General features: G+C 36.0%; 3 protein-coding genes across 4 annotated transcripts; all 3 read left to right on the top strand.

Moving 5' to 3' along the window:
- The first annotated feature begins 428 nt into the window (after positions 1-428).
- On the top strand, positions 429-3,301 carry LOC121971319. The gene is made up of 3 exons (XM_042522517.1): positions 429-609; positions 692-829; positions 3,082-3,301. The coding sequence occupies exons 1-3, from the start codon at positions 519-521 to the stop codon at positions 3,096-3,098; spliced, it is 246 nt and encodes an 81-aa protein (XP_042378451.1). The 5' UTR covers positions 429-518; the 3' UTR covers positions 3,099-3,301.
- A 756-nt stretch (positions 3,302-4,057) lies between these two features.
- On the top strand, positions 4,058-7,331 carry LOC121972804 (protein C2-DOMAIN ABA-RELATED 3-like). Its single transcript, XM_042524431.1, has 3 exons — positions 4,058-4,231; positions 6,306-6,401; positions 6,794-7,331. The coding sequence occupies exons 1-3, from the start codon at positions 4,058-4,060 to the stop codon at positions 7,082-7,084; spliced, it is 561 nt and encodes a 186-aa protein (XP_042380365.1). The 3' UTR covers positions 7,085-7,331.
- A 556-nt stretch (positions 7,332-7,887) lies between these two features.
- On the top strand, positions 7,888-15,546 carry LOC121971316 (serine/threonine-protein kinase GRIK2-like). Of its 2 annotated transcripts, XM_042522513.1 has the most exons (13): positions 7,888-8,026; positions 9,507-9,677; positions 11,144-11,430; positions 12,135-12,209; positions 12,285-12,329; positions 12,948-13,022; positions 13,323-13,410; positions 13,510-13,634; positions 14,431-14,526; positions 14,610-14,676; positions 14,753-14,868; positions 14,952-15,030; positions 15,110-15,546. In XM_042522513.1, exons 2-13 carry the CDS (start codon positions 9,656-9,658, stop codon positions 15,223-15,225), a joined length of 1,191 nt encoding a protein of 396 aa, XP_042378447.1. In that variant the 5' UTR covers positions 7,888-8,026; positions 9,507-9,655; the 3' UTR covers positions 15,226-15,546. The 2 variants fall into 2 exon arrangements, with proteins under 2 accessions (XP_042378447.1, XP_042378448.1); XM_042522514.1 differs by lacking the exon at positions 15,110-15,546 and having other exon boundaries at positions 14,940-15,025.
- Positions 15,547-17,318: the final 1,772 nt, after the last annotated feature.

The raw sequence follows: 17,318 nt of genomic DNA, 5'->3' as shown, positions 1-17,318 counted from the left end.
CTTCTTCAATACCCCTGTGGCGGCGGAGAGTTGCTGCGGGTTGTCGTTGTAGGTTCCGGTGACGCTCAAGTTCTGGGTGGTTCAATTGTAGCTTACTCAAACGTTCGTCGTCCGTCCGTCCTTATACCGGTGTTTCACGGCGTCCCGACTTGGTGTTATCGAATTCGTAGCAACGATGACCGTGGCGTATGAATCATCGGCGAAGAGGCTGAGGTCGCCGCCGGAGGAGTTATCGGGGGTGATGGAAGGGTAGGACGCGCGAGAGGAAGAAGGCAAGTCCGTCGCCGTAGTCGGGCTGGCGGAAGGAGCCGGTAGCGAAGGAAAAGATGGAGTTGAGCCCATGAGAAAAGCGTGACTTGGGAAAGAAATGGGTTGGGCCAAGTTTGGGGCCGTTATCCAGCTTCAAATATCTGCTATATATACACAAGGACCATCCTCGACGACAATTGAAGCCGACCAAGTGGGGGAGCGAGGGGAGTAGATCGCTGGAGCGAGGAAGGACGAGAGAGGCGTAAGAGATGCCGAACACAGCGACGATGGTGGGAGCCCTTCTGGGCTTGGGCATCCAGGTGTACTCCAACGCCCTCCGCAAGCTGCCTTACATGCGCCGTGCGTAACCCTAACCCTCGACAGCGTGTAGGATTTGATCTCTTCTGCCTACTCAATTGGGGTTTTTGTTTCCTCGATGCAGATCCGTGGGAGCACGCGCTGGGAATAGGCCTCGGCGTCGTCTTCGCCACCCAGTTCGTGAAGTGGGAAGCGAGGATGGAGGAGGACCTCGCCAAGACGATCGAGAGGGCCAAGACCGCCAACGAAAGAAGATACTTTGGTCCGTTCCTTTTCTCTTCCTTCCTTCTCAATTGCTTGCTTATTCGTTGATTTCTGCACCTTAAGACCTTTTTTTTCATGCGTCTGAGAATTATAGTTAGTTTCACTTGATGTTAGAGACTGAACACAGCTATTATAGTTAGTATTGTTGAATGCTATGTGAAGATTGTCGACGATAGTGATATTAGCTATTAGTGTAAGATCATCGACAGATTCCAGCTATTGAAATCCAACGATGTGAAGGTCCTTTGCTAATTGGTCTTTCACTCTCATTTGCGAAAGAGTTGAAGGACTGGTTGTTGCTCAGTTTTTGGATCCTCGATTCAAGTGTGTAAAGGAAAAAGAGTTTGTAGAAATGAAGATAAAAAAAAGGGCAAAATTTAAAGGGTGCCCTTTTTTATTTAAATTGTCAAAAGGCCTCCCTTTTTCATTTACCATCAAAATAGTGGATCATGCTGCCTCAACTCATTTTTGTTCTTGAAAATAGTTTTGCTCAGCGTTGTTGTAGTAGATATGACTTATAGTTGTCACAATATGGACACTTTAACTTTGGTCAATACTAGTAGCATTATGTTGTAGCGGTTATAGTTTATAATTGCTGCAATAGGGATACTTTATCTCTAGTCAATACTGGTTGATATTATATTATAGTAAATATGAATCATTTTATGATAATAATATAGCATATAATAGAAGATTACTGGTGTTCGTGTTGGAAGTGAAATTGTGGAAAAATATGAATAGAGCGATGACTTATAGTTGTCACAATATGGACACTTTAACTTTGGTCAATACTAGTTGTGTTATGTTGTAGTTGTTATAGTTTATAATTGCTGCAATATGCATACTTTATCTTTAGTCAATACTGGTTAATATTATATTATAGTAAATATGAATCATTTTATGATGATAATATAGCATATAATAGAAGATTACTAGTGTTCTTGTTGGAAGTGAAATTGTGGAAAAATATGAATAGAGAAACAATAAAATATGTAAATTGTACAGATGAACAGGTGTTTGAATCATGACTTGGCTTGAACTGCTATACCGTTTAAATCTCCTGTTCAATGAACTGAATTTATACCCCTGGCAGTGTATCCATCATTTCATTTTTCCATCTGAAACTCCCTCTTCTTTCTCAATCTGAATTGCCTTGGCTAACCATGGCAAAATTGGATCAAGTCCTTCAAAGAATGTAATATGCTTTAAAGTTCAGGTCCAGCATCAATATCTAGTCTTGCACTGTTATAGGCTGGTGTATTGAAAGGATATGTTTTGCCTACGACGGGTAGTATGCATTGATTCTATACATGCGATATGTGAGTTATTTGTTTGAATAATGATTTAAGTAATACCAATTGAAATATAACACCATGGTGAGTGCCTAGATAGAAGAATCGAACTATTGGCTTTTGCATAGAGAAGGGTGTAAGGGTAGAAGATTTCCAAGGATAGTCCCATTTATAATGTTCTAAAACCAATTTGTTGATATAATTTATTTGTAAACTTGATAGGCCTGCATCAAGTGATCTAAAATACTTGAGCTGAAGCCAAATGTTGGTAGACTCATCTAGGTTATATATATTTGCACACGTAGTACATGTGTTACAGTGTGGGATTTCACTTTAGTGCAACAACTTTCCTCATATAACAACTAATGTTCTTATCAAGGTCAATATTCTACCTTATAGTCGATAATAGGATCTCCTATTTCAGGTGTAGAAGTTGAACCACATGGCGCAAGCAATGTCACTTTAACGACTAGGCTATATACAATGCGCCTAGATGTTGTATTGCTTCGAACTCACCTATACAAAGATTCTGAAATACATAGTGCTAAAATGACCATTAAAGCCCCCACGAGTGATGCAGTATGTAAGCATTCAAGTACGAATATCTTAAAGATTGGCTTCTAAGTGTGCATAAGCTGTCTCTAGATTCATTCGATAGATGAATCAAGGTTAAAATTTATCTATCTTCAGGGTTTAATTGGGCAAAGCTCGTACACTTGAATTATCAAAAAAAGAAAGTCATGAATTTTTATGCAATATTCTAATTTGACTGAACGTAACGATGAAGTAACATCCTGTGGATAGTATTTACCAAACCAAGGCTTAGATGCTGAGCTTTGTAGAGTCAATCCTCTTGTTTGATTTGTGCAGTATTTATCTTGTGCAATGATAAAAGTTACGTAATACATCTGTTGTGAATTTTATGCCTTTATTAAACTCGTTGCTTTTTCTGTTTTAGATGATGATGACGACTAGCGCATTGATGTGTGTTCCTATGGGGCCTTCTTCCTCGAGTTTTTTTTGGTGTTACTGCAACTGCAACTGCGTTTGCTCAAGGCAATGTTGTTTGTAATAAAATTCAGTTTTAGCCTCAAAAAGATTCATTTTGCAGGCATTCTGAACGGATTATGGTTAAACCTGGTAGTTCAATGTTCCCTATAAATATTTTTGTTGCTCAATGGTAGACGATTGTTGTTTTTTATTATTAATTATTATTATTACCAAATAGGCAAATACCGTAAAAAAACCAACTAGAGTACGATCATAGGAGCCCAGTGCTGCCGCCGAGTCGGAGTAGCCGGAGGCCTGAGGGCGACACCAGTGAGGTAGGCCGTTCGTCGGGAGTGGAGCTGCTCTAGGAGAACATCAAAGCATGGAAGGACTGTCCAGCATAAATGCCGTCTTCGCCAATGGCACAGTTGGAGACTGCACCCACCTCACCATGTCCTTCTTGACGTGATTTTGTTCCATGCCGCTCTCCTTAGCATGGCCTAGGTGAGTTGCCTAACTTGCGGAGTCGACTCCCTGCTGTTTGTTGTCAGCCAGCTTCGGGATTTGGAGGTCGGGCCTATTGCGAAGCTCCGGCGAAATCGGCCGTGTGAGCCAACCCCGGTTCTGCTGGGCGGAGGGACCAGATTCTGCATCTGAGTCAACCTTTTGAGTCCGCTCGGCAGTGAGCCACCATGGCGATGGCGGTGAGCTCCTGCAGCTCCTCCCCAAATGAGTCTGGTATTGGATCGTAGGACCCCAAGGCTGTCGCCGAGTCTGAATAGCTGGAGGCCTGAAGGCGACACTAGCGAGGTGGGGATTGAGGCAGTTGGAGGAGAGGTTGAGAGGGCTGTGAGTCCACTCGCATGGGGATCGGAGAGCAAGCCGGCCACGGCTAGGGAGTAGTGGTGCAGAGGTTGAACGCCGCGACGGTTGAATTGGCGTCAATGGACAGCAGTCGGAGTTACCGGCGTAGCAGTCGTGGAGAACTCGCCAGGTCTCCGGCGAAAACGGGTTCTTCACCTCTAATAAAGCTTCTTCCACTTCCACCGAGTCGAAGGATCGGGTGGCAACAACCAGAGGAGAGAGGAAGCAGAGTCCTCATTTCCATTTCAACATCGGTTGGAAGGATGATTATTTTGATTTAATTGATTCGATTATAAAATGTAAAAGTTGATTAAATCAAATTATTAATAATCAATTAATTATAATGCAGATTAAAAAACAAAAAAAAGTAAATTTAAAAATTGCTTAATCTAAAAAGTAAAATTAATTTAAAAATTAATTGATGCAATCGATTAATTACATAACAATCCATTGATATTATATTATAAATTAATTATTAAGAAAACAAATTAATTAGTTCAATGATTAAATTAATCAATGTTATATTAGTCAATTTTAATTATAAATTTTGATCGATTACTTTGTTCATTAAAAAAATAATTTATTCTGAATACTTAATTACCCTACTAAACTCACAATGGCACAATAAGTTATTTTAAAATTTTCTTTTTTAAAAAGAAAAAAGGAACTAGTTGAGCATTATGTACATCCAACGAGCTAATTATAAGGTCAACTTGTTGAACCATTGTAAATTGTTTGAGATATTCTATAACGAGGGAGGCTTCTCAATGGGCATTTCAAACGCAAATAAATTAATATATAATGATTCATCTCGAAATGATACAACAGTCGTTTTGAATGCAGTAATGAACAAGGTAAATATTAAAAACAAGGTGAGTATGATCGGATAAAATTAAATTTCAAAATTGTTTAGCTCCAACTCGTGGTATGACCATTCACGGTACACTGAAGAAACTGAAGTACAAATCAGCAAGAATCTTGAACTAAAATATGAAAAAGCCAAAAGTTTTTGAGGCAAATGGATTAAAATTCTAATCTAGTCACTGATTCAAAATTGAATAACCACAAAACAATTTGTCTTATATATCATGGCCGACAAACATTTACAAAGAACACTCAGAACATGTGCCAGAATAAAAGAACATAAACATAAGCGAAACCTTACTCAATTTACATCATGTTAGGATCCGGAGTTTCCGGTCATAATGAGCTCAGGTTTCAAGCTATAAGTTGACCTCCACTGACCCTTAGAATTTCAATCAGCATTTCAATACTGCCTCAGTTCTGGCCTAGAAAAAACTGCCTTGGACGAATCAGCAACTGTAAGAGCATAGAATGGAGGTAACATGGCTGTTGCTTCTTGCATTGCATCGTCTCCAGATAGAGGGCCAAAGGAGAATGAATATAAAAAAGAATGTGGGAGGCAACTTGGTTTATTTTCAATCCATTTGGGTACTTCCACACAATTTATGGAAGTGTAGCTGTAATTTTCAATGTAAAAGAATGACGGTTACTAGCGGCAGACGTACAAGTTACAGATCTCCATGTATATATAACTTCAAAATGATTGGAAAAAGAAAAGTCACAGATATGCTGTGTTTTGACTTGTAGGAATATTCTAGCACTTGAAGGAACTACTTGTGGTATGAACTAGCTTCTTCCATACTGTCATGGCTTTATGGAGAGAGATTTAGGGACAGAACAGACGCTTGGCTGATGTAATTCATTCTTTCGTTTTGTATCTTTACACCTCCATATTTCATTTTAGGCTGAACCTCTATTCCTTAAAGGAAACATATTACTCTTCTGACGATCATGAAATTAATGAATGACTTCTACCTGTTTTGGCGTGCAATTTAATTTAGTTAGTAGATTTGGCACTTTCAGTTATATATGCTGTTGAGCACCAATCGAAAAGATTCTTCCTATAAGCTGGTCATTTGTCACATGGACACACTGTACACGATATTGAAGGAATTGTTTCTCAAAACCTTCATTTTGACAGAATTTCCTATATGTGAGACAGAACAGTATCCTATGAGATGGTCATTTGTCACATGGACACACTATTGCATGATGTTCAAGAAATTGTTTCTCAAAACCTTCATTTTGACAGAATTTCTTATATGTGCGACAGAACAGTTTTGCCTTGTACTACTAGTTCATGAGTGTATGTACAGTTAGTAACCTTACGATCGTTGGTGGAGAAAGAAGAAAGTTACACAGCAGTCTTCTTTGGGTTGCATTATGGGTGTTGCATTGTATAATTGATGAAATATTTCTTTCATTTTTTGCCATTGATCGTTTGTTTATTCACTTTATTTCCAGAAATTGAAGACAAGTGTGAAGAAGAACAATGTTAATCCGGTTTGGAACGAAGATCTGACTCTCACGGTCTCGGATCCTATTCATCCACTTAAGCTTGTAAGTATCTACTATGAAGCTTGCCCTTGTGATACGTAAACTACTTAATGACTTGATATTACTTCCCGTCAACCAAATAAGTAGTTGGCTTCAAATTGTTCTCTCTTAGACAATAGGGATGGTGAATATCTATAAGAAGCTTTCCCTTGTGATGCCTAAACTACTATATCAATTCAATATCACTTTACCTGAACCAAATAAATAGTTATTTTTAACTTGATATTTCTTCCTTTGTCTATAGGAGAAGCATATTTTCTACATAATAGACTCACTGATATGAATGTAAAGTAACAATGTTACTTCTACTGTACCCAGTTAAATTCAAATTTAGACATTCCTTTATAGGATACATAGCAGATAGATTGCTGATTCTCATTGACGTGTTATTGTAGCAAGTTTTCGACAAGGACCTATTTAGCCGAGATGATAAAATGGGCGATGCAGAGATCGATATCCATTCATTTGTAGAAGCAACAAAGCTGAACTTATCCAACATCCCTAATGGCACCGTGATCACCACCGTGAGACCCAACCGACACAACTGCCTGGCCGACGAGAGCGCTATTGTTTGGAGAGATGGCACAGTGGTACAAGACATTATTGTCAGGCTCAAAAATGTAGAGAGCGGGGAATTGGAACTGCAGTTGTCATGGATCAATCTATCCCAAGCTTCAGGTTCGTAAGCTGCTTGATTCTGAGAATGATGGAATACTTTTGTTTTCCTACCCTATAGCATAGGTACAGCCTTTGGATCAATTCGATCAGGCACTCCCTATCTATTTTCATTTTCCATAGTGATGAAATACTTCAGGCTTGTAAGCTTCAGCTGTAGAAGCAATGTGTGCAGTGGAAATGCCAAATAAACTCTGGGTATGCTCCTGTAATGTTTTGTTTTCACCAGATAATCAGAGGATGAGCAGGTTGTGTATTGATGTTTCGGAAGAAGGTTGGGATCTTTTATGATTTTCAATTTTCTGTCCTGTTGTGGATTTACTTCGAGAATTGATTAGCGACTTCTCTTTTATTGGGGTTCAATCTAAATTTTATATTAGAAAGATTTAGTAAAAATCATGGGTTAAAAGAATGAATGATATTTTTATTGGCATGAAATTTTTTGAGGAAAGTCCAAAAATAAAATCATGAGGACTTAGGTTCAAAATGAGCAATATTTAAGTTGATAAAAAAATATTTTTATATAAATATATTTAATATATAATAATTATAATTAAATTGAATTAAAAGGAAAATATTATAATTTAGTTTTATTATAATAGATATTTTTCAGATGAGAAATATTTTAAAGTGCTGATTTAACTCTTTAAATAAAGAAGAATTCTTTTAATGAAAATCTTAATTAGCGGCATCCTTTTAAGTTTTTCCTAAATTTCTATTGCTTAAGAAATTCTCATAGTGGTCCGGGTCGGTTCATGGGCCTGCGCGTGTCCTGATGATGTGCCAGATTGAACCGGTTGAGCATTTTGAACCCAACGCGAGTCTACTCAACGGCCCATCGTTCATCTCTCTCTCTCTTCGTCTCTCTCTAGGATTTCCTCTTCCCCATAGCCAGAATCTCCTCGGCCGGCGCCTGCCACCGACCACCGCCCGCCGTCGCCTCTGTCTCCAAGGTCAGTTTGCATATATGCTCCCTCCTCTCGTCCTCTGTCTCCTCCTCTCTGCAACCGCCCTCTCCCTGGCACTTCTTGTTTTCCCCATCCTCCTCGCTCACCTTCCCCCTTTCACACCTTTTCGTTGCTAGGAACCGACGCCCCCCACGAACCTAATTTTCCGTCTCCGGTCATCCTTGCTCGCTTCTTCTTATGCCGGCTCTTCTATGCCCTCCCTCTCCCTTCTCTTGTATCCATCTGCACAATCAGCAGAGTCGGTCTAGGTCATCCTTCTTCCATTGGTTTGTTTGTTTCTAAAATTGTGCGCTTTTAGTGGATTGCTCGGTTGTTACCTGATCTGGATTATGGTTCTGTTCCTTGTTTCTGCATAGAGTATACGTGTAGATTTGCTTTGGTCTATGGAAATGTTTTTCCTTTCTGCTTTCTAATCAGTTATAAAAGCTCCATTTTTTTAGCCTTCACGCAAGAAAACATCAATCAATGTGTACGGCCATTCAACATGCTGAATTTTCATCTAAATTGATTGGCTTATAGATTATCGCATGTTCGGCTGAATGTATGTGATTTCTTTTTATTGCACGGTCTGATCATCTCATTTTTTGTTCTATTCCGATTAGTTAACCATTGTGCAATGGTAGGAAATTGAAACTGGCAAAAGCTTTATAGTTGGAAAAGGAACATTAAAAATAAAAAATTGCTGAAATTTTCATAGGGCCATATGTGAATGACAAAATTTTCCGATATTCTGATTCGTGGTAAATCATTATGTTGGGTGTCTATGACTCCTCTGCTTCCTCCTTTGCCTCTTCCTCTGTCATTATATTATAGTAGATGGTTTGCCCACTGCTATAACCATTTTCTTCTTGGACTCTTCATTGATTTTATGTTAAAAGTCAGCGACCTGTCATCATCTTCAAGCAATTGGTATAGAATGCTCTTGCCATTTTTGGTGTGTTGTATAGATTTCATCATTTTCCATGCTTAGATATTTTTAGTACTTTAGAGATGAATTTAGATGTCTCAGTTAGTTGCTTTATTGCATTATATTTGATTTAGGTTCTATAGTTGGGAATGTATCAGCAAGTTCTAACATGGTGATTCTTGTAAAAGTTCCTTTGATTCTTTTGTTGATTACAATTTTCTCAAATATTGAGTAGTTAAAGGCAAAGAGATGTGTTTGATTCCTACTATCTTAATTTTTATATCATGGCAATTCACTTATAAGTCTTCTCATAAGTATATTATTAGCCTGTATAGGATATTCTTGGCTGTACTGGTGGTTGCTTCTAGGTTCTGTAATATGTGAATGCTTCCATTGAATGTGTTCAACATGCATAGTGTTCCCTATTTATATATATAATCATTACTGTGAATAGGAATAAGCACATGTATGTCTTCAGTTTGACATTTGCCGGCCTTCCTTTTGTTTTTTTTTTGCTTCTCTTTTGCTCACATTATTTTTAATTTATGTTTTTCTTAGATTACTTTGCTGATAGGAGTGTTACAAGTAATTCTCAATGCTACAAGTATTGACCATAAATTGCATTGACCGTTCTTCATCAATGGTTTCTGCTCCTAAAATAATGCAATATGGTGATTCTTGACAGTGGTATTTAGGTAGATCAATATATGCAGTTGATCATGCAGAGAGGTAAGTTATTTAACTTGCAACCTTGTCATTCAAGTCATAACTGTGTAGGTTTTTCATTGGAAGTAGTTCCTTTTTTCTGATTCATATTCAGATCTTATTGTTACTTGATTGCAATATAGAAGTCTGAGCTATATACACAAATAATCAAAAATGGTATGATGATATTGGATGGATCTCTTCCTACACTTTTGTAGTATCATCATGCATGCATTTTTCATTGATGTCTAGCGAACAATTTTAAAGCTCAAAAGAAGTGATGTTTCTCATATTATAAGAAGTCTTCCACATTACAAACAGAATTATCCTAGTATATTCCCACCTTGAGAGTTCTGGGCTAATAGGAGTTTATAGGATTAGATTAATGAATTACAATTTAGAATTAACTTGGGCTTAGGCATTTTTACTGGTGGTCGAGTCTTACAATTTTAGCAAATTAACTCTCTTGTTTGAAGTTTGTTGTGACGTTTTGTTATTAGAGTGATAATCTAAGAATGGTAAGATATTTGGAAAAGACATCTTGTGTGATAGTGAAACCACCACTAGGCTTAACTTGCCATCAAGTAGAGATGATTATGATTGGAGTTGTAATTTGGATCTTGATGGGAATATCAAACCTTTTAGTGAGGGAGATTGTGACATTCTTATTTGGTTCTCCATGATATTTGTGGGCTAATACAGGAGGTTCGTAGATAGCTGAATGAACCACTAGAAATTTGGGTTGGTGGTTCAATGTAACAACTTGATGAGTCAATTCTCATTTAAGCCGAGCTGTGGCTGGAACTCTAGATGTTTCGTATCTTGGAAGATCTACTACTGATTAAGATTTTTTGACTTTATGTGTAATCTAAACATGAATTTTCATGACTTTTTTGCTTTTTTTGTACCTTATTTTTAGTCATATCCCTATTAATGCACTGATTAATTGAGTTGATGGAAAAAGATACATTCTTGTTTTTGGTCATGTGAGAAAGATACATTCTTTAACCCTTTACAATTGCTTATGGAAGGTGTATCTTAGTTCTTCTGAAGGTGAAATATGGAATGAAATATTTAAGGCTATTCTTTTAAGGTTTTTAAATGGCAAAATGGAAATTTTACCTAGATAGGTGTTCAAGAATTACTGGAAACAGCACACCCTTGTTTTTGGTAGGATACCTGGCTTGAGCAGATTATTTACTTTGCTTGTGGTTGCCTAGTTGATGAAATATGTGCAGTTTTACCTTCTAGTTTGAAGCTTGAAAAGGTTTTTGTTTACTATCTGTTGCATAAAATACCTTAGTTTATTGAAGAGTAGATTCAACTCTTTGATGCTAAGGGAACTATAAAATTGTATCTATCATAATCTTCCATTGAGCTATCTTAGGTTGGTAGTTGTCATATGATCGTCTTTTCCACCATTGTCTATGTTCTTTACTTTCATTAGTTCTGCATCTCTTGGAATAACTTCTCAATTTCTGACCTAATAGATATGGGTTGCTGTGGTTGCTTTGGATTTTTGAGAAAGCCACAGAGATCCCTTATCCCTCTCAAACGCTCTGGTGGTCCGTTCCAAGATTTCCTTTTGCCACAGGACATGGATGATCCTGATGGTATATTTTACAACAGAGACAATGGGAACAATCATTCCGACAGTGACTGTGGTTCACAGCATTTTGTTAAACGTTCTGAAGAAATTCTCTTATGGAGATTTCATAATGGATTGATATGCAGGGAAGTTCCAGTTAAGGAAACTAGGAGGGTAATTCTTTCAGAGGTAAAATTTAGATTTTATGATGATATGGAAGGGATGATTGTTCCTTTCAAACAAGCTTTTCTATTTCTTAGCTTCCCCACCCCACCCCCCTCTTCCCTTCATATGAGTTACTCCTTGGTTCTTCATGCTGACCTTAAACTTACTATCTTTGGAGGTCTTAAGAGTTAAATCGACGACCGTAAATGTAATTTTGGCTTTAAAGTTTGTCTGTCTATATAGGTTTCTCAACGTTACCCAGAGTAATAATGAGCTTGTTCATGTTGATATATGTCTACCAACATCCTTTACATGATTCCTCTCCACCTTTATAGGAAACAAACTTTAGTTGCTTATTAGGGAAGTATTGCTACTTAAACTTTGCTTCAGTATAGTGACAGCTATAATTTGTTTCCCTCCTTGAAGGACTTGAAGTAGGACACATTTTCTTATTTAGTCCACTTCCATTATCATAATCCTTCCAAATCCCATGGGTAAAAGTTGATCTGGTGTTACAATGCTATTGTTGGTAAAAGGTTATCGAATTACATGAATTCAAATAGGTCACTAACTGCAAATATCTAGGACAACAAAATTTAACCTGAACCTTCTATGATTCTGATTAAAGATGGCAACTAACCTCCACCTTCTTTTTTTCTTCTTTTTTTTTTTAATGTTTCCTTGTCTTGCAAGCACTCTGAACATTGTTTTGCTTTATTGCACTTTAGGATGATAATGGAGACAAGATGATCAACGAGTATGTTCGGCAATGTAAGATTGGTTCTGGTAGTTATGGCAAAGTGGTAAGCTTGACATTCTGTTAAATGTATCTTAGCTAATTGATCTTAAGTGCGAAGAAATGTTTTGCAAACAAGCAGGTATTATATAGAAGCACTGAGGATGGGAAGCAATATGCAATCAAGGTACCATAATTGTAATTATCAATCCTTTCAATTGGGTATTGGAGGTCAGAATTCTTTTAAAATTATGATGACTAGTTCATTACCTTTTGGAAAATGCTGCATTGTCTGTTGAAAATAGAAATCCTTATCTCATTATAGAGTTACAGGACTCAGGACATGCTTTTCTAGAATACAGAGAAATTTAACTAGGTCATAGATACAATGCCCAGCATTTCATATTCGGTAACATTCTATTTAAAAGTGGTGTCTTATCCTGAGTAGGCATTTGTGCCTTAACTAAGATACTCCAAGGTTTTGAGTTATCTGAGGCTTTAGCTATCTTAGCTGAAAATCACATTTTTTCATATGTTCTGAACCTTTCCAAGTGTTGACATTTTTGCTTCTGATCTCTGTTCCACGCTTTATGAAACTATGCCATAGATTACTCTATGTAGGGTTGATGAGGAAAGCTTAAAGATCCATGTTTCCATCATTTGTCATTCAGTTCTGGACTAATGATTTTCAGATTTTCCATGGAAAATCAGCATTAATTAAGCATGCTGATTTCTGATAAATATCAGCGATTCTGTCATTTCTTATTGAATTCCCTGTATACCTAAGCTTAGGTCAATATTGCAGATCTTCCACAAATCACATTTGTTAAAGTTGCATGTGGCCCCTTATGAAACTGCAATGAATGATGTTCTTCGGGAGGTTAGTGTGATTCTCTCAGAATGTTTCTAATTCTAGACGCACTGTTCTTTCTGTTATTTGTTAGCTTGATCAAACTATAGAGATGCATGTATTGGGTTTTTGGCCTTTGATGGTTAAACCAAAAACTTAAAAGAGCACTAAACTTTCAGTGGCTTTTCTAAGTCAACTGGTTGTTTGCTTAACTACCATGTCCTAAAAGTAAAGGCATTAATTAAAACCAACCAGATAGTGGTCTTTTTTATTCTCAGTTACATCTTTTTATTTGTTGTCTATTGTTTAGCAATACAGCTTATTCTGCAGGTAGCAATCATGAAAATGTTGGATCATCCCAATATAGTTAATCTCATCGAGGTCATTGATGATCCAAACACAGACAACTTCTACATGGGTATCCTCTTTCAACTATTATTTGGTTGTTGTTACTTCTACTTATTTAGGCTCCTTCATGAATTATGACTTTTCCTATCTGTCATCTACTCTTTCACAGTGCTAGAATATGTTGAAGGTAAGTGGATTTTTGAGGGTTCTGGAGCGGCTGATTGCTTAGGAGAAAGCACAACTAGAAGATACCTGCGAGACATAGTTGCTGGTCTGATGCATCTTCATTCTCATGTAAGATGTCTAAACTGAGAATTATCGCTCTCAAAACTTGTAATAAGACACGTTTGCATTTTGACTGTGCAATCATTTTGTACATCTGCCAGCCTACAAAAATCTTAGTGTTCTTTCTATCTCAAAAATAAATAAATTCTATCTTTGAATAATGCATTTTATGCTTACAAGTAGTTAAAAGGTCAGGAACATGACAGCTTTCTTTGACAATTTTATTAAACTCATTACGTGATATTAAACTTAGGCCAAAATTTACTCATCTGATCATGGTTCCTAAAAGATACCTTGTTTTGCAGAATATTATTCTGTTCTATGTTCGAATGATGTCTTACCAATCATCTTTATCTAAGTGAAGCTATGATCCATAATGTTGGAAGATGATGACAACAACAACCAAGTTTTATCCCATTAGGTGGGGTCGGCTATCCATTATGTCGGAAGATGAAAAAAGTTGAATTTAGTGTTTGCAAATGGAGGTTTTGTACTAGGTGAAGGTCATGGGTTACTGGATCCAGATTTAGAATCTTGCTTGTGTAGCCTTTTGTGCTAAGTTAGCAGTATTTAGTTAGATGGCTTTGTTTCGTCTAATGAATTCAATCCAAAGGATAACGTACAGTTCAAAGGTTTGGTATAGTTGTTCTTATGATATCACTTCATGCATTACTTGATAGATTAATTCGTCTAACAGAAATACGTCATGAAAGGATGGGAAAGTCTTTTTTGTGTGTGTTTGGGGGTTATTCATTCCATTTTCTTGGTCATTTAATTTTGATACTGTTGATACTCTGAATCACAGAATGTCATCCATGGAGATATTAAACCTGATAATCTTTTGGTGACCAAAAGCAACAACGTAAAGATTGGAGACTTCAGCGTTAGCCAAGTTTTTGAGGTACTTTTTGGCACCCATTAACTCAAATCGCTGTGCTTACATTAATATTTACCCCATTTGATACGGGCCCGGATGAACTGCAGGACGATAATGATATGCTCCGAAGATCACCTGGGACTCCTGTTTTCACTGCACCCGAATGCTGTCTAGGTAACAATGACAGTATCATTTTCAAACGATACCCCACATGGAATTTATACTTCGTCTCATCTCTAATTCCACACAGATGTAACCTACCATGGTAAGGCTGCCGATACATGGGCTGTAGGGGTTACCTTATATTGCATGGTCTTCGGCCGGTATCCTTTTCTAGGGGATACTCTTCAGGACACATACGATAAGGTGTGCACGAACTACTCCCGAATGATTTGCTTAACTTGCTTCAATTGACATCCCCAACTGTAAAAATCTAGCTCTTGATGTAGATTGTCAACAACCCCATAATTATTCCCGATGGTATAGATCCACAACTGCAAAATTTAATCGAAGGCCTTCTATGCAAAGGTTGATCTAGTTAGCATTTGTCTGATACTTTCTTACTAAACTATCTCACAACTCCTAATTCATCCTTTTCGTCTCACAGATCCTAAAGCCCGTCTCACTTTGCATTCCGTATCAGAGCATCCTTGGGTCATTGGCGATGAGGGTCCGATCCCACAGTACTCATGCAGGTGCAGCAGACTAAAATCTTCTACTTGAAGAGATTGATTGGAGTTGCGAATTTACTGACTGCCCGAGAGATTGCTATGACTAAAGCATAATAAGAAGATTACATCAACAGTTTGTATTATATAATTCTCTCTTTCATTCTTTTTTTCAAGCTGGAAATATTGAAAATTTGTGTTTAAAATTTGAAAACTTGTTTGCTGATGAGAATGGTGTTAATATGAGTTGTTTGATGAAAGTGTTCTTAATGCCACTGGTCCACTGTCTCTTGGACATGTCCAGTGTGTTAATTATGAAATTATGTACATCATTTTGTAAGTTTTCCATTTTAAAATTTTATTTTATTTTGTATAATAATTAGGTATTTGGATTTTGCCTGAGTAATCTGAGGAAACAGTCTTTTTTTAAAAAAATAAATAAATAAATTATTAGCAATTGATCAAAGGTATATTTAAAATTGTAAAATTCTCAAACAAACACATCAACTTTCAGATTTAAGGTGTCTTTTGTTTTCTATTTTACTTCTCATTCCAATTACTATGATGTTGGATTTTAAAAATTAATATTACTATGATGTTGTATTTTAAAAATTAGCATTATCTTAATGTTGTTTTTAAAAAATCAACACCACATTAAGTTACTGTGTATTTTAAAAATCAACATTATAAGTAATATTGTATTTTAAAAATTAACATTATTTTAATATGGATAAAAACTCTAAAATTAATATTATTATAGTTTTGATTTTTAAAAATTAATATTACAGTGGTAGTGTATTTCAAAAATCAACATTTTATTTTGATGCTGCATAAACTTTAAAATTAACACCATTGTGATATTAGTTTTTTAAAATGCATCACTATTTTTTTATTTTTTAAAATCCAACACTATAGTTATATTGTTCTGAAGGGATAAATGAAAAATAAGTACACCTTTTGAACCATCTAAAAATTAAATGCCTCTTTTGCTAATTCTACAGTTTGAAGTTCGCTTTTTGGTAATTTATTTGTCCTAAATTCTTAACATAATTTATACAAGTCGGAGATTCCAAATTTGATTTTTTTTTATTTGTTCAATGTTTTATCATTGCAACGCATATGAAGAAATTTTATTTGTAATTTTTAACTGATAAAATTATTTTTCACTTATAAATAAGTATAAAATGGCCATCAATCTTATTATTTGTTTTGCAATTATATTTATTTGTTTTTATAAAGGATTTTAAGGAAAAAGAAGTGAAATGCAATTTTTTAAGAAAATAATCGAGGAACATTTTATATTGATACTGGAGTGCACTTCTTTTTGAAAATATATTTAATATTATTAAAATCCTTTTCTAAACTTTTAACTATCTTACACCATCAACTTATTGAATTGTCATAAAAAATGGTAACCGTCACTCGAAAATCCTTCAAAATTATCCTATATTATTTGGAAAGAAAATAAATTATGGCGAACTTCGTTCAATAAAATTTGTCAGATAGGTTAGCATGGTTAGACGGATTGACTCATGGTGGAACGAGATAAGCCAGTTTGTCATCTTAGCGAACTGAGAAATTCTCAATTCAATCTAATCCAAGATAAATTACGAGTTAGACAGATTAACTCATGGATCCATCAAAATTTAAAATAAAAAAAAAATCATATATTCAACATTTACTTCTTAAATGTTTCACCTAAACAATGCTATTTTTATTTCAAAATTATAATAAATAAAAAAATAAATTGACATAAAATTTGACTTACACGTGTTTCTCAACCCGTGGGTTAATCCAAACCCATCGTGGGCTGTCTTAGGAGAGTCGACTCATGATAGACTTTGTTGATAAAATTCCAACCTAATCTGTTTAAATTATTTGACAAGATGAGTTAACCCGACAAACCCAACTTAAATTAACGATTCTAAATACAATGACCTTTTGCATGAGTCAAATGACCCATAATATATTTTGTACCCATTAAAAATTAATCTCATAATTTATTACTATAATACCATATGTAAATCCTGTGTCAATCCGTGATAGTCTATTCATTTGCCTAATGAAATAAAAGAAATGAAAACATAGAAATATTTGGTTGATCTTAAAAACATTTGTAGGAAGTTTTGTCTTTGGGAATGAATGGAA

This window comes from Zingiber officinale, chromosome 4A (assembly GCF_018446385.1).
Source record: "Zingiber officinale cultivar Zhangliang chromosome 4A, Zo_v1.1, whole genome shotgun sequence".
Taxonomy (NCBI): Eukaryota; Viridiplantae; Streptophyta; class Magnoliopsida; order Zingiberales; family Zingiberaceae; genus Zingiber; species Zingiber officinale.
The sequence above is the reverse complement of the archived record's forward strand: the minus strand, read 5'-3'. Positions and strand labels throughout refer to the sequence as shown.

What these genes read in the sequence shown, in the direction of transcription:
- LOC121972804 (XM_042524431.1), top strand. Translation starts at nt 4,058, where the DNA reads ATGGACAGCAGTCGGAGTTACCGGCGTAGCAGTCGTGGAGAACTCGCC. An exon ending in TCATTTCCATTTCAACATCG is followed by an intron (nt 4,232 to 6,305) that starts GTTGGAAGGATG and finishes CTTTATTTCCAG; the next exon opens with AAATTGAAGACAAGTGTGAA. An exon ending in CTATTCATCCACTTAAGCTT is followed by an intron (nt 6,402 to 6,793) that starts GTAAGTATCTAC and finishes GTGTTATTGTAG; the next exon opens with CAAGTTTTCGACAAGGACCT.
- LOC121971319 (XM_042522517.1), top strand. Translation starts at nt 519, where the DNA reads ATGCCGAACACAGCGACGATGGTGGGAGCCCTTCTGGGCTTGGGCATC. An exon ending in CAAGCTGCCTTACATGCGCC is followed by an intron (nt 610 to 691) that starts GTGCGTAACCCT and finishes TCCTCGATGCAG; the next exon opens with ATCCGTGGGAGCACGCGCTG.
- LOC121971316 (XM_042522513.1), top strand. Translation starts at nt 9,656, where the DNA reads ATGCAGTTGATCATGCAGAGAG. An exon ending in GGAAGCAATATGCAATCAAG is followed by an intron (nt 12,330 to 12,947) that starts GTACCATAATTG and finishes TCAATATTGCAG; the next exon opens with ATCTTCCACAAATCACATTT. An exon ending in CGAAGGCCTTCTATGCAAAG is followed by an intron (nt 15,031 to 15,109) that starts GTTGATCTAGTT and finishes TTCGTCTCACAG; the next exon opens with ATCCTAAAGCCCGTCTCACT.